Source organism: Prionailurus viverrinus, chromosome D2 (assembly GCF_022837055.1).
Source record: "Prionailurus viverrinus isolate Anna chromosome D2, UM_Priviv_1.0, whole genome shotgun sequence".
NCBI classification, from domain to species: Eukaryota; Metazoa; Chordata; class Mammalia; order Carnivora; family Felidae; genus Prionailurus; species Prionailurus viverrinus.
The window spans coordinates 33,229,810-33,245,799 of NC_062571.1; the positions used below are offsets into that span (position 1 = coordinate 33,229,810).

The 15,990-nt window shown below is 55.6% G+C and overlaps 1 protein-coding gene across 4 annotated transcripts in view; it reads left to right on the forward strand.

Moving 5' to 3' along the window:
* Positions 1-1,257: 1,257 nt before the first annotated feature.
* The window catches only part of CHST3 (carbohydrate sulfotransferase 3), a 37,428-nt gene continuing 22,695 nt past the window's right edge, over positions 1,258-15,990 (forward strand). Inside the window, exon 1 of one of the 4 annotated variants that reach the window (XM_047825466.1) lies at positions 1,258-1,322. Coding sequence is in view for 1 of the 4 variants with exons in the window: in XM_047825463.1 (XP_047681419.1) it covers positions 2,186-2,256 (71 nt within the window). In the remaining 3 variants the exon portion in view is untranslated. The other 3 variants (XM_047825465.1, XM_047825464.1, XM_047825463.1) reach the window with 3 other exon arrangements.

Consider the following 15,990-nt stretch of genomic DNA (forward strand, 5'->3'; position numbering starts at 1 on the left):
GGTGGGACTACGACTTATCTACCTCTGTGGGTCCCAGTATCTAGAATGTGCTCAGTAAGTATTGGGTGAACACAGGAAGTTCCCAGTGGCCACCTGTGCTGCTCCTCCCCACGTCAGTAGCACAATCCGTTCTCTATAATCTGGCGATGACACAGTCCTAGGTTTCAGCCTTTGTATTCCCTGACGTGCTTACAAAGTTCTGGCACTAAAATCCCAGACTCCATGTGTCTGACAGGAAGGCCTGCCTCATAAGGCCAGCAGGTGCAGTTAAACATAGCTTCTTGACAGATCTGTGTGCCTCAGAGGAGGCCCTCCCTTCAGAGAAGAGATGATGGAGTCTGAAGAATCTCCCCCCTCCCCCCCAGAAACTGATTGGAGAACATGCAGACGGATTCCAGAGCACAGGTCCTCGCCCTGTGGATGTTGAGGCTAGGGAGATGTGGAGAGGGACTCAGGATGCTTACCCAGGAGGTGATTTAGGGTCTGAGCTCTCACCAAATTTCCAGTCCCCTGGAGGTCACAGAACTGTTAATAATAGAACTGAAGCACCCAGTCGGGTTTTTCTGCCCAAAGAGACACCAAGGTCTCACTTCACAGTCTGGAGCACTTTGCCCAGGTCCCTCCAGCCCACAGTCCTGGTGGAAGCTTGGGCTGGGCTGGACCCAGATAATAAACAGGGCCCTCTGACTTCCGCCACCTGTGAGGATTTCAGCCCAGGTTAGGCCGGGGCCATGCTCCATTCTGTTCAGGTTTCTTTTCTACACATGGTGAAAATGACCAGGGCGGCATAAGTGTAGATGTTCAGGTTGTTGCTTTTTAAAAAATTTTCCTATTTCTTCTTTTCGGGAAATAACCTCTTGTGTCTAAGCCCTGGACTATCCCATTAAATGTCAGGACCACTGTCTTAAAGAGGCCTGAATTAGCTTATGGCGCTAAGCGTTGAGAAGCCTCAGGAGAAAAACCTAGCAAGCCCAGCTCAAAGCCCGGGAGGCCGGGGCACCACAGGATGCAGGCAGCTGACAAGGAGTCTCGGCTTGTGTTCCAATTCCGAGCACTTCACCACGCTCCAGGTTAAGTTGGCCTTGTACCCCGTGAGCCGGCACTGCCCGGCCGGGCACTGCCCCGCGCGTGGGAGGCAACACGCTGCCCGCCCGACGTCCAGCAGCACCCACCCCACCCTCCGCGGGAGGCGCCGATCGCCACCCCCAGGAGGGTCGGAAGATTACGCGAAGCCGCTCTGGCTGGTCCGCGTGGACCCTACTTCCTTCTTGCTTCGCGGGTCTCGTACTAGGGGATCCCCGGACTGGAGGCGCGAGAAAGCGGTAGGGCGGGAGGGTGACCTGTGACCGCCCAGAGAGGGTGTGCTTTGGTCTTTGGAAGCCCTGGGGACCGTCACTTGGATCCACCACCCCAACATCCGGCCTAGAACCAGCGCAGCCAGGGGGATGTCTCCGGCGAGGGATAGGATGGGAGGCCGGTAAGGGCTTGGGAGGCTCTGGCAGGGTGAAGCCGCGAAGATCCGCACGCCGCCTCTCCCCCCACCTACCCACCCCGGGGCCGGGAGCTCCTCCCAGTCTCTCTGCGAGGAGGTGGGGGATCCGAGAGGCCCCCAGCGAGTCCCCGGGGAGGGCGGGCCGAGGTGCAGTGCCCGGAACAAAGGCCCACAGAGGGGTCCCGGAGAGCGCGGCTCCCCGGGGGCGGGGGCGGGCCCCCTCCCTCCCCCCTCAGCTCCTCCCTCTCCTCCCCTCCTTCCAGCCAGAGGCCGGGCCGGCGCGCTGCCCAAGCTGCGCCAACTTCGCCAACGGTTCCCAAGTTGCTGGGCGCGCAGGGCTGGGAGCTGGGTGGGGTGAGGAAGGAGAGGAGGAGGAGGAGGAGGAGGACGAGGAGGAGGGCTCCCCGGGCGCCTTGGACGCGGTTCAGGAATCCGCCGCCGCCGCGGGCCGCTCGCGGGCTCGGGCCCGAGCGGGGAGGGCGCCAGGCAGGACCGCTCGCTCGCTCGCTGCGCAGGACGGCGCCCGCCTGGCGCCGCTTCCCGCTCGGCGTGCGAACCGGCGGGGCCGCGCCTCCCTCCCTCCCCGCCGCCGCCGCCGCCTCCGGGGGGGCACAGAGCCCGTGCCGCGAGGGATCGGAGCCGCTGAGCTGCTTCTGCCGGGCTCTACGCAGAGGAGGGCAAAGTTGCGAGCGGATGCTGCAAGCGCCGGACCCCAGCCGCGGACAGTCGGATCCGCCCCCGCCGGAGGAGGCTCGGCGGCCGGGGTAAGTAGGGCGCCGGCGTCCCGGAACCGCCTCCGAGGCCCGGGCAAGGCCGCCCAGCCGTGCGCCCCCCAACCTTCCCCGTCCGGGCGGCCCGCCAAACTTTGGAGGAAGAGGGGGCGAAACGGAGCGTGGGAGAGGGAGTTCCCGGCCCAGGGAGAACTCCACGCAGGCACCCGCAGTCCCTAGACCCAGCCCGCACCCAGATTCACAGCTGCCAGGTACTCGCAGCTCATCATCATGCAAGCCACAGACACATCGCGCACTCGCTCTGAGCACACGCCACACGGACTCCGCACACCGCGCAGGCCGAAATGTACAATTCCGGGGGCGCCAGGGTTTGGATGTTTAGACCAAGCATGCCCTCTTCCCGCCTGCCCTCAAGAAAATCCACGGTCTTTGTCTGCAGCCCCCCCAGTGAGGGGCCCCCACAGCGTGATGGGCCGGGGAAGAGCTGTCTTGTCTTTACAAGTCGTGGCCGGCACCCCGAGGCTAGAAGTGGGGAGGGGGAAACAGACACTGCAGTTGGATCTCGGGGTTCGGCAGAAGCGAGTCTGGTGTGGAAAGTCCGTGTCTTGGTGATGTGTCTGGGTGTGCGCAGCCCTTCCGGAGGCGAGGCCGGGAGAGAGGAGGGAGTGATTCATAAAACTCAGACCCGGCATGCTGGGCTCTGAGCAGAGTGGAAAAAGCAGCAGGCCGATGCTGCCCTGCGCGGGACAGCTGGGTGGTGGCAGTGACAGGGCTTGCAGAGGAAAGCACACAGACCCTCCCCCCACCCCGGCGGATGTGCTTCCTCAGAGGGACTTCCAGGAGGACCAGCGGAGGAGATTCCAGCCCTGGATGGGTGTGTCAACCGGGGTGGGGGACGTTTAAGGCTCCCAAGGTCTTGAAGAAACCAGGGCAGTGCTGGAGCCCTTCTCATTTTCACTGCACCTGAAGCTGTGTTTATTTTCAGGTGCCCTGGTGTGCTGGGGCCCTGGGATATTTCAAGGATTGTCCTGGACCAAGCACAGTGCTTGGCACACAGCTGGTACTCAATGAGTAGTTGTTTGATGATTAATGGCACCAATATTAACGTTCGCTAAGGACTCACTGTGAGCCAAGCCTGGTGGCCTCACCTGGGTTGGATTTGGTGTTGCTGCAGAGGAGGCGGCCCTGAGTGGTTCCAGGGAGCCCTGCCTGAGCTGTCTGGAGAAGCGGCCCCAGCGGTGTCTTCCACTGTGCCCTGTGGGCTGGCCCTGCGGTCTTGAATCTCATCGTTGACCTATGCTCCCCTAAGAGGGGCAGCAGGAAAGCCTCCATGTCTATACCTGGCTAAGCAGGGGATGGTGTTGCACGCTTCTTCCTGGCTCCTGCTGGCCTGGCTGGAAATGGGTCTCATGAAAGGTCTAGGGGCTGTGTCCTCCAGCAGGAGCTTGGCTCTGGTGGCAGCAGGTGGAGGGGGGGTAGTCGCAGTCCCTGTACCGAACGTTGGGCGGGTTTCTGTGTGCCCGCGGGCATGCCTTTCCCAGAGGAGCTGAAACATCTCATGTTCCCGGAACTGGGATCACAAGCAGCCTTGGGAGTGCTTCCCTACCGGCATGAGATTGAGAGGGTGCAAGGGTATGGGACAAGCTGGCCGTGGAATCACAAGGAGATGTGTCATTCCCCCGCCCCTTCGTGAATAGGTTCAGTCTGCATTTCGAGCTTCTACATGGCCTAAATGCTGAAATTAGCAGAGCACGTGGGCAGCACCAGAACTACGTGGGTGGCCCCAGGTGAGAGAGGGAGTGACCTGGACCTGGCCACCTCCGGTTTCGGGTGGCGTGCCACAACCAGTGCTTCCCCGTATCACCTTCCCACCTTGTGTCTTCTGTGAATCAAGAGCCCTGCATACGTTATCTCATTAAGCCTTTCCATCCCTGTGAAGTTAGCATTTTGTGGCCATTTGGCAGATTAGGAAACTGAGGCTCAGAAAGTTACGTAACTTTTTCGAAGTCGCACTGCTGATGAGGCACAAAGCTGGGATTTGGACCTGGACGGTCTAACTCTGGAACTCACGCTGTCTCCGCCGTGGGAGGCTGTCTCCAAGGTCCCTACTAGTTCTCCATGGCAACAAAGAAGCCACACTGGCTACTTGCTAACGTGGTCCTGGGGCCTCTGACTGTAGTCCTTTTTCCACACTCTCTGCCCAGACTGGGCTACACCATGGGCCATGGGAAATTAAACTCTGGGTGGCTTCAGGCCTCTGGAGCCTTCCATGTAGAGCTGGAGTTGGGAAATGATGAGAGATTTGGAAGTGAATTGAGGGAGATGTTGCAGTAATTCCAGTGAGAGATGATTTGCTGCTTCTCCGAGAAGACAAAGCTGTCACTTGTGACCATACAAGTCATAAGTTTGGGTTTGGGAGAAATTGCCAGGTAGACATCCTCAGATGGTATTTCCTTTTTTTTTTTTTTTTTTTTTTTCCGGCCCTCACCAGAGTGGAAATCTGTTAACACGGGGAAATCAGTCCTCACCTGCCCCCGCCTGCGTGGTGAAGATAGAGGGACATGTTGTGGCTGTCCTTCCTGCACCTACCATGTGCCCCGGGGCAGTTTCTGGTCCCCAAGAGAGATGGGTGGGACAGAGCTGGGGTGGGGAGTGATGATGCATGGTTCACCTGGTCCCTAGCTTATGCTTTCCCACATGGGCCCCACAGAGGGACAGCGGTTATCAACCCCACTTTACAGATGAGGAAGTGAGGCTCAGAGAGGTGCAGTGGATGCCCAAGGTCACGAAGCTGGGAGCCGGCAAGCTATCTGCCTTCAGGCCCCCCTGCAGGCACTTAGGGGCCGCCATGGTCTCAGTCTGGTTTGTACTGTGTACCCCCCAAGGGCTGAGAGGGCTACCTCTCACTGCTCTGCCCACCCCCATCTCCGGCCAGCATGTCTATGGTACGGGAAAAACTGGCAACCTTAGAAAAAGGAGCAACTACCCAGCTGGCCCCTCCCACCTTCCCCAGGAAGCCCACCTTCCCCAGGAAGCCCACTGGGGTGAGCTCCGTGAGCCTTGACAGTGTTGAGCTGCAGGTATCGGCATCGTCTTCTGGCTCCATTGTGGAGTGGACACGCTGTCCAGGATAGAGGTTGGGAGACTGGGTGTGGGGAGAAACTGCCCCCACCCGAGGGACAGGGGCTGTTCGTCTGTGCACCCTGGCTCCATCCCAGTGTCTGAGACGTGGAGGCACTTAGGAACACTGTCAGGTGATGGGTGAAGCCCAGGGAGCGGCTGCGAGCGAGCACCTCTGCTGGGAAGTCATAAAGCAAGGGGAGCCAAGGGAATCTTAGCTGGAATCTTAGCCGTGAGGAAACCCAGAAGTCTCTGCACATCATGAAGTCACGTAGGAGGAAAAGAAAACAGCTCTCCTTTTCATTCCTTAAACAGAAATAAGAAATAATGTCACCTTTTCTTCCCTGACCACTAACTAGATGATAGAATGCTGCTTGTCCTGCCCTGAGCACGTGGCTTCCTCAGCTGGGTGTGGGGTGGTCCCTGTCGGGCTGGACAGTCTGTTCTGTGCTTGGAGGGGGACACACTCAGTCTTTGGCTCCATTGCCCCAAATCTGGCCCCTTGCTCCCCCTGCCCTTATCCACCACCGTGGAGAGAGAGGTGGCAGGCAGGCCATGGGGAGCTCCCGGCCACCCGTAGCTTCATATCCACCCTCCATTCCTCACCCTCTTGTCTCTCCCCTCCATGTTTCCCTCCCTCCCCTCCTCTCCCCTGCTCCACAAAGATGTCTGTGTGCTGAAGGACTGTGGGTTTCTCTAGGCCCTGGGAAATTTATCACTGGGGTTCTAGAGGACTCTGAAAAGGATTTGGAGGAAAGTGTGGAAAATAAATAAGCCAGGTCCTAGTTCAGCGTCTCCTAAATACCACAAGTAAACAGCCATCTCGGAGGCCAGCCTGGGAAGCACTGTCCTGGCCTCCCGTGGTTACACCTGGCTTACTGGCTGCTTTCACCAGCTCCCTCCTCCCTATCCCCTCCCTGTCCAGCCCCTCCTCCTTGACTTTGGGAGCCTCAAAAGTCAGGGAACACACCGGGCCACCGGGCTGTCCTTATGCTGCGGGAGGCTGGCACACTGGCCACCGGGGCCAGGAGGAACATGTGGGAGAAAAGTCCGCCTAGGGTTCCAGCTCAACCCTGTGCCATCTGAGCAAGTCTCGGCCTTGGTCCCACTCAGCGAGGCAGAAGGTGGTCTCTCCGTTGGTGAGTTTTACTTTGATGGTGGAGAATGGTGGGGCTTTTTCCAGCTTTGTGGCACCTGATGAAGCTTTGTGTCTTTTTTTTTTTTTTTTGAAGCTTTGTGTCTTAAATGTCAGTTTCGAGTGGATGGACCAAAGCTAACTTCCCTCTCTTGTGTCCATCCAAGGTGGGGCTCACTTGTGAAGAAACCTTCAAAACCCATACATTTAGCTTGAAGGGCTTTCTGGACTAACTAGAATGTCAAGGCTCTTTGCTTTTGGCCGGAGTCATATCAGATTAGGCCATATCAGCTTAGGGTGCTGGTGGTCTAAAAGGTTTCAAGAAGTCCCAGCACTGTTGTAAGTTACTATGCCTATAGGGTAGGAAGCAAATTCATGATCGCTTCAGAACTTCAGTGCATTTAATTGACCACTCTAAAACCCAGCACCTAGTGAGGAGAGCGAGCTGGGGCTCTCTGTGGGGGCAGTTGCTGGCTGGGACCTAGAGAGTGGCTGAGGGGCCTTTCCATTGGATGTGAGCTGGGTCAGCAAACGCAAACCTCCGGGATCTGGGGAGCAGGCACTGCCGGAAGGCTCTGGGTCCTGCCTCTGGCCAGGGAGTCCCTTTCTCATGCTGCTGCCAGGCTGCAACAGAGAGAGTACTTGGGTGTGAGCCCCATAACTTGCAGCCTTGGTGGGTTGATAGGAGAATGCATACCCATGTACTCACAGACCATCACACGTATCATCATGGGCATTTCAACACACACACACACACACACACACACACACACACACACATTCAGATATGTCCCCCTTCCCCGCCAAACACAAATATTTCAGTAAACAGCTAGACATAGTATATACCAAAACATTTGTAGGCCAAGTGCATGCATACACAAATACACAAACACAGGGACACACTCATTCCAAAAGGCAAATTATGTAATGGTTAAGAGCACATAACCTAAAGCCGGAGTGCCTGCAGTACTGCTTAGTGACTGTGTGACCTTGGGCAAGTTGCTTAACCTCTCTGGGCCTTAGTTTCTTAATCGGTAAGAGATTAGTTCACTGACAGCTCTCGGTCCTAGGTGATAGGGCTCTCAGTGAATTAATATCTGTGAGGAGTTTAGAAACGTGCCTGTACGTTGAACTAGGTCTGTGTTACAAGTATTATTCACCACATACTCTCTGCCCCAGATACTCAGTCCTGCATTCACAAGACTTCCCAGAGAGGTGCTCAAAAGCTTGTTAGTGAATGGAATCAATCACTTTGCACATTCTGAGCCCTGATTTCTCAGAATGTGTGGCATTTGCTATACTAGACACAAATTAGAATTTATTAGGAAAATAATTTCATCTTCCCTCAGAAAGCTCATTATTTTAACAGTGTTGGTCCTAACTCCCCCAGAGAAGGCCAAGATTCCTTTAGCAGCAGAGGTTTTCAAACTAGGTGCCACGGAGCCCCAGAGTTCAGTGGGGACCCCCTCCGAGGCCTGACGGGAGGGGGCTCCAGGCCTCTCCCCGCCGTGTCTGTGGTATGCATCGGGCTTCTGAGGGAAGTTCTGGTTCAGAAGTCTCCACAGCTCAGCCATTTGAAAGCCCCCCTCTACAGGCAGACCTGCTTCCCTTCTTGTGTGTGTGCATGCCTGTTCACACACGCCGAGCCGGTGCCGGTGTGAGCCCACACAGCCACCTGAGGTGGGGCCCCGGGGCCTCCCCGATCTCCTTCCCTCTTCCCTCTTCTCCCTTGCCCTCCAGCTGCCTCACCATCTGCAGAATTCTGGGAAGTGCTAACAAGTCTGAGCCAAAGCAGCACTATCTGAGGAAATATTTTGAAAACAAACTGGGCCACCCCCCCCCCCCCCCCCCCCCCCCCCCCCGGCTGAGACTACACCAGTTTTCAGCAAGAAATTTCACAACTCGAATCACGCCTGGGGCACGTGGGCCTGGCTCCCCTCCGGACAAGGCCTGGGGCCTGCAGGGTTAAGGACAGACGTACCTGAAGAGGCCCCAGATAGAAAGCTATAGCACCTGTGAGGAAGGGGAAGTCAGCCTCACAGGGGGGATGAAGAACCGAAACACCCATGACCGTGAAGGTCAGGCGCCCTATCTTATTTTTGCTCTGAGGAGCTGTTTTCCTCTGACGGTTCCTCCATACACATCTGGGTGCAGGTGTCCAGGGGTCAGGGGCACGGGAGGCGTTAGTAATGGCAGCTAGCATGCACAGCACCGTGCCCTTAGAACCTTCCGGGCCTGCGACCGTGTTCTCACAGGAAGCTCTTAAGGGAGGTTTCTTGTTATTGCCATATTACAGACAGGCAGACAGAACCACAGAGGCAGAATGCGTTGCCCACATCCCCCGGCTCGAAAGTGCACAGCGGGGTCTGAGCCCTGTGGCCTGGCTCCCGTAACCAGTACCCGGAACCCTGCCACAACCCTGCCGTGTGTGAACCTGCGCGCTGCCGTGGCTGCGGCCCGAGGAGGGACAGAGAGAGTGCACGCAAGAGCAGGCATTTCATAACTGGCCAGGGCGTGCCGCTGCTCTCTGGCCAGGAAGCTCTGGGGAGGCTGGCTTCAGGGGCAGCTCCGTGAAGGCGCTGCGGGTGGGAGTTCGAGCCCTCGGCCTTCCCCAGGCTGACCCGGACGGGGCATTTGTGATGGTCCGTCAGCCTCTTTTGCGAGGCCGGCCATGTGCTTCCCCTTGGCAATGATCTGGCTTCAGGAACTGGCATAGATGGCAGGAGAAGGGATTTAAACAAGTAAGGAGGAACTGGCAGATCAGGGCGGTCCAACAAGACAGGAGGAGCCCCACCCTGGGGTAGGTGCCGAGCTGCTTGGGATGCCAGCGGCTTCCGTGGGCCCTGAGATCTTCCCGCTGGATAGCATGCCCCAGTTTCCCCTTCCCCAGCCCTCACCTTATCTTCACTCGTCCACTTTCCAAATTATCCTCTTTCCCCAGACAGTGCATCCAGCTCTGCCTCTCCAGCTGCCAAGAACATTCTCCTTCCTTCTTTTCTGGTGGCCAGCTCCCATTCAGCCCCAGGCCTCAGCTTAGGTGTCACCTCTGGAAGCCTAGGTCAGCTGCCGGCATGTCTCCCCCTTGTCACACTTTACCCCACTGTGTGGCCATTGCTGGTTTCATGGTCTGTGGTCTCCTATGGGTAGTGAGCTCTGTGAGGCAGGACAGCGTCTGTCTCGTCCCCCTTGGTGTCCCCAGTGCTTCCACAGCTTCAGTGAGTCCCCACCTGACTGTGGAACCGTGAGTGGTGGATAGGACACAAAGCCACACCGTGCAGGAGAGGACAGTGCTCAGCCTCCCGGATGGGATGCGCTTGTTAGGGAGTGGTCTGAGTCTGCCCCCTCCAACTCACCATGACTCCCACCATGACCCAGCCCCAGCCCCATCAGCAAGTGCTTCTCAGTCCTGTCCCCTTGTGGACGGATGTCCGTTCAGCCCCTCCAGCCCCTCCGGGGCTCAGCCCCACCCCCAGGTAACGCAGATCTCCTGTGGCTGAGTCCTTTCCCCTGAGCCCAGAGAAGGAAGCCCAACTGGCAAGCTGCCTGGGGGTGGGGGTGGGGGTTCCGGCTGAAGCCCTCAAGTTACTCTTGCAGAAGTAGTGGAGCCCTGAGTGCTAAGTTCTCCTCTAGGCCACCCAGGGAGACACATTAGGTGCTTCAGCCCTGGCAGCGCCTGTCCAGATACTACATGCCTGCTCATGCCTGACACTGCGCAGGGTAGCCTGGGGGTAGCAGAAAGTGCCCTCGGGCCAGACGGGGAGAGGAGACTTGGGCACAGATAACCATCCTGGAGTCCAACTGTGATGAGCCCACAAAGGTGGACATGAGGGAGGACTTGGGGAGGGCTTCATGGATGAGGTGGGTCAGGCGCAAGGAGGGAACTTGGGCAAAGGCAGGGATGGGAGAGTTCAGATCGAATGCAGAGAATGGCAAGGAGTCCATTTGGACTGAACTGTAATTTGAAGGATGCACGAAGAGAGATGAGGCAGGATGGACTTGTGGTTGCAGGTGCAGCCTGTAGAGCCAGGCTGCTTGCAAGGGAAGGGAACCCTGCTCCCCACATGCTGTGTGACCATGCCAAGTTGCTTAACCTCTCTGTGCCTCAGTTTTCTCATTTGTAAAATGGAGATGCTAATAGTACCCACCATATGGGGGTGATAGGAGAATAAAATGTGTCCCTGTGCGAGTGTTTACAGCAGTGCCTCACACAACGGTAAGCATCAAGAAGAATGAGCTATTATTTTTTTAATAAATGCAGCTAGAAAAGTAAATTGAGGTCAGATCATAGAGGCCCTTGAATGTCATACTTTACATTTGCTGAGCACCTGCTGTGTGCCAAGTATTTCACACACCATCTCACTAAGCCCCATACAACCCAGCAAGGTTGATAGCAATGTTTCCATTTTATAGATGAGGAAACAGGTTCAGAGAGGCAGGTTAACCTACCCAAGATCACTTGGCCAGGAGGACTCAGGGGCAGTAATGAAATCCAGGTCTTTCTGGCAGTTAGGTCTTCCCTCAATGTGGAGTTTGGAGAGACATGACAGGGAGCATGGGGGTCACAGCTAGGAGCAGAGCACCAATGCTATAGCTGTGGGTCCCGGGGGCAGGGAGGACAGGAGGTGCCAGGGGAAGGAGAGATACCATGCAAGCCTGAAGGGCAAGGAGACAGGGAGGGTGAGAGGCCCAGTACACAGCTCCCATTCACAGCCCAGGGGTACCACTGAGTCATCCTGGGAAAGCATGACATCACTGAGTCTCACAGTCTGCTGCCTACCTGCCAGCCTGCCCTCTGGGGTTCTCTGGTGTCCTTGTGCCCAAAGTCCTGCAAGGGACCTTTGGGTAGCAGAGCCAGGTCAGCCTTCTGGCTTCCTGTCCTGAGTTCTCCTCTCTGGCTGCTGTCTCCCACCTTCCCCGCGTTCTCTTCCCTGCCTGGGGTCTCCCGTACCCCCACTCATAAGCTCAGCTTTGGCAGGAGCTTCTGGAAGTGGTGATGGACATGAAGAGCTTGCAAAAGTACATCTTTGCCAGGCCTCGGATTGTAATTCTGGAAATCCCAGTGTTGGAATCGATTTTAAAAAGTAAAGTCTCGGGGCGCCTGGGTGGCGCAGTCGGTTAAGCCTCCGACTTCAGCCAGGTCACGATCTCGCGGTCCGTGAGTTCGAGCCCCGCGTCAGGCTCTGGGCTGATGGCTCAAAGCCTGGAGCCTGTTTCCGATTCTGTGTCTCCCTCTCTGTCTGCCCCTCCCCCGTTCATGCTCTGTCTCTCTCTGTCCCAAAAATAAATAAAAAACGTTGAAAAAAAAAATTAAAAAAAAAAAAAAAGTAAAGTCTGGTTGAGCTGTGTGCCCAGCACTCTGACAGGTCCCAAAGGCCTCTGCCTTCCTTGTAGGTACAGTTGAGTATCTGAGAGCTCTGTGTGTACTAAGCATCCTCAGGCTGAGTGATTTATTTGCATCTGTCTGATTGCATGAGGTAGCCCCACTTTACAGATGCCAACACTGAGGCCCAGAGAGGTTAGGTGACTTGTCCAAGGTCACACAGCCAAGATTCAAACCCTCAGCTGTCCAACTAAAGCTGTGCCTATGCTCTTAGCCACTGCACCATCCAGCTGCACGACAAAGCCATCAGAGAATCATAGGAGATAAGGCGTATGAACCTATGTCTGCCAAATAGTGTGGTGCAGACAGGAAGTACCAGGAAGAGTTTTCATCCTTCAGTGTGGATCACTCCCTAGAGTTTCTTAGAGATTGTGGATCCATTTAGGAGGCGGCAGAGAGCACCCAGCTTCTTGGCCATGCAAACCCTGCTGACATGGCCATTTAGGGTGAGACTCACCTCTCCGGAAGGAGCACGGGGCTTCAGAGGATGCCTGTTCTGTTTTTGGTGGGCCAGACCTGGAAAAGGAGTGTGAGTCAAGAGAGGGGCCGAGTGCCAGCTTCCTTGGCCCGATCTGCAGGCGCAGGATGCCAGGCTGACGCAGCTGCTGCTGGGACTCCCAGCCCCGTCCCACCCCAGCCGCTCCAGCTGGGAGGAGGGGCCCATGGCCAGCCCTGTGCTGAACGGTGTCCTCCCCCTCCACAACCTCCCAAGGGAGGCATGGTCACCCCCATCTTCCAGGCGAGGACACTGAGGCTTAGAGAGGTTTTCTGGCTCACCTGAATTCCCTGGGCTGGAAAGGGGAGAAACGGACACTCTTAAGTCTTCTTTTCTGCGGAGACAGAGGAGGGAGGAGTTCAGCTGCCCTCTGACACCGAGAGTACAGGCCAGCTCTGTTCTCAGGCTTGCATTTCTGCTTCATTCTGCCGTCACTGCGTCCCTGTGTTGCGGAGAGAATGGCCCTCTGGGTGAGAGAGAAAAGCTCGGATTTCCCTTGGGCTATGAGTTACCATTTTTCCAGGAGTACTTTTGAAGCCACAGGGGCCTCCTCAGGCCTCCAGCACTGGCTTCTACACCAGATAGCCAGCTCCGCCCGAGTCCTGCCCTGGAAACCAAGGGCCTCCACGAGACACCTGGCTTAGGTGATTACCCAGCATGTGACTCAACCGACCGGTGCTGGATTCTCAGGGGTCCCTATCCCCTTTTTAATGCCCAAGTCCCAGGTTAGCACAAGTCCAATGGCCCTCCCCACAGCTATGTGGGGATCCCCCAGGATTCCACAGCCTGCAGGGTGGGTTCTCCTGACACTGTCCCCGCCCCCCCCCCCAAGCCCCCAGGACCCCTCCGGCTTCAGGGGTGGCCACGCCCCCCTCACACCTAGAAGGGAGGGGACCCAAACCAGTGACTCCCCCCACCCCCCAACATAGTAACAATTTCCGGAGAGTTGTTGCTTTTCTTGCGGGGAACATAGACTGTTAAGTTTGACTGTAGGGACAATTCTGTTTCCCAGTTGCCTCCAAATTTTCCTTTCGGGCTTTGCCTCTGCTTAAATTTTCATACAGAGGCCTGTTAAAATGACTTCTAAAATGGGAGTCTTCACCTCAAAAGAACTCTGCCTCTACCTCTATAGGTAGAAAACCGGTACCTGCTTTTAATTTTTTTTTTTTTTTTTTTTAGTGTAAGTTTTATGAATTCAGTAATACATGCCCATGGTCCGAAATTGGAAAGGTACAAAAGGGTATATGGTGAAATGTCTTTCAAACTGAGGCACTACCCAGAGAATAGCTGCCCCCAGACAGTGTGATCACCATCCTGGGTCACTGCTAGGCCAGTGAGTGCTCCCTCCCAAGCTGTGCTGGCTGCCGCATCCCAGCCTCCCGCCACCCCTCCTCCCCCAGCAGTCACCTTCGACTCTTCCACCCACGAGACACAAAGGCTCCCACGTCCTTCATCCCCTCCAGCCCCAGCATGGCCCCTCAGCTTCCAGGGGAGCATTCTTCTGTGCCTCTCCATTTTCCCCTCTTGCCTGGCTGGGCTGGGGTCTGCAGCTGTGGCCTGTGGGGTCAGTCAGGGCCTGACCATGGTGATCGGACCGGACATGCTGCCTCTTGGCCATACTGCATGTTCAGAGTCCCCTGGGTGTGGGGGCTCACATAGACAGGTCGGCCCTTCTCCACGGCCATTTGGAGTGTGACTGAGTGTGACCTAGGCCTCCCTTGCTCCCCTCCCCTCCCCTCTCTCCCCCCCTTCCTTCCCTTCATCCCTCCTCCTTTCCTTACATGTTTATGTGGTGCTGTATAGCGAACGTTAACTTTAATATGTATGAATGGAGCAAGGCAGAGAAATAAATAGTGCCAGGAGAGCAACGTGCTAGAGATTTGCTGTAAGCCGACCCGCCTTTCACCTTGTGGCCTTACATCTCTAGCTGGGTGACCTTGGGCAAGTTGCTTACCTTCTCTGAACCTTCCTTTCTCACCTGGATAATGAAGGCAAGGATGGCGGTAAGGATCCAGACTCTGCACAGGGCTGGCATGAGGACCAGGAGTAGCAGAAAGGCTTTCTAAGGAGGAGAAGGTGACATATGTGTGGGGGTGGGAGGGGGCAGTGCTTTTACTCTGGGGGACTGATGATGGCTGATGGCTGTGGGGGCTGGATCAAGGAGGGCTCTGGGGACAGGTGGGGTTTGGCCTCAGCCTTAGGATAGACTTTGGCCAGACACAGTGAGGGAGGGGATGACCCCTGGGCTCTGCCTGCCTTCCCGTGGGAATGCCTTTTCTCTGTTTCCACCCAGTAATGGACCCTCAGCTTTGTTATTTTTTAAGTACTGACTTTATAGTTTTTATAATAGTGTGCAAAATAGATGCTTAGTGTGCAAAATTCAAGTAAAATGGACAAATGCAGAGAAGAAAGCAACAAATCCCCCCCCCCCCCCCCCCGCCAGTCCAACCACCCAGATGTAACCAGCTAGTTATTTCATCCACATACTTCTCCGGGCACATGTACATGGAAGAGGAGGCGGTGGAGAGAAGGTTTTACAAACATGGGGAAATGCACAGTTTAGTTTAAGTTTTAGGCCAGTGTTGTAAAGAGGCCGTGTTCCAAAGCAGCCCCTCTTATTGTTCAAGGCCTCCGGAGGGCATTGTGTGGGGGAAGGGAACTCACACGCTGTGATCTTTAAAGTCTCCTAATTCAGACCCCTTACAAAAGGGGAGCCAGCTGAAATAGGTACATACCGGCTCCAGAAGAGTGCTTATTAACCTTCAGACCAAAACCTCAAAGATACGCAGAACTGAAACAAAACTCTTACGAAACCCGTGTGTATCTTTATGACACGTGCACTCTGATATTTTCGGTTCTATACAGTTTTATTTTTTACAAAAAAGTTTGCCGACCTACCAAAGTGATGGCAGACTGGAGTTTTAAAAGTATTGCTCTAGAAGAGTGATTTTCAAACTTTACAGCAGACTCACCTGCAGAACTTGTTGGACTCCCCCCCAGAGATTCTGATTGAAGAGGTCTGGGGAAGGGCCCGAGAATGTGCATTTCCACCAAGTTCCCAGCTGCTGCTGCCACTGGCCCCGGACCCCACTTTGAGATCTGACCAGCCTAGATTGTTTTTTAAAGCAAGGTGCTTCCTGGCAGAGACTTCCAGAGGACTTGCTTTATTCAACAGATGAGAATTGCCGATGGCTAACACGAGAATTAGGTCTCTGGCATTTTTGAAGGTGCTGGTCAGGCACTATCTTTGGGATCTTAAATGCCACCCTCCTGAAATCCAGCTTACTCTATTAATGTCAAGTGCCGCATGCAGAAAAGGTCTGCTAAGCAAAGGGACATTTATGCCCAGCCCTGGTTGAATTACCTGCCTCTTAAATCCCAAACCCACAGAACATAAAACCCTCCCAGCCCTTTTGAAAACACTGTTCTTCTATGGGGAATGAAAGGTGCCATTTACTATGCAGAATTCACCTTTCTGGTTTTTTAAAGGGAAGAAGGTAAGTCAAGCATGACCACCCCATGGGGAAAGCTGTTCCTCCCACTCCGGTTGGGGTCTGGTGGGTTTCACTGGCTGTCGCTGGGTTCCCGACTTTCACCAGAACCTCGTCCTGACTCTGTAACTGAGCGCGCATCAGC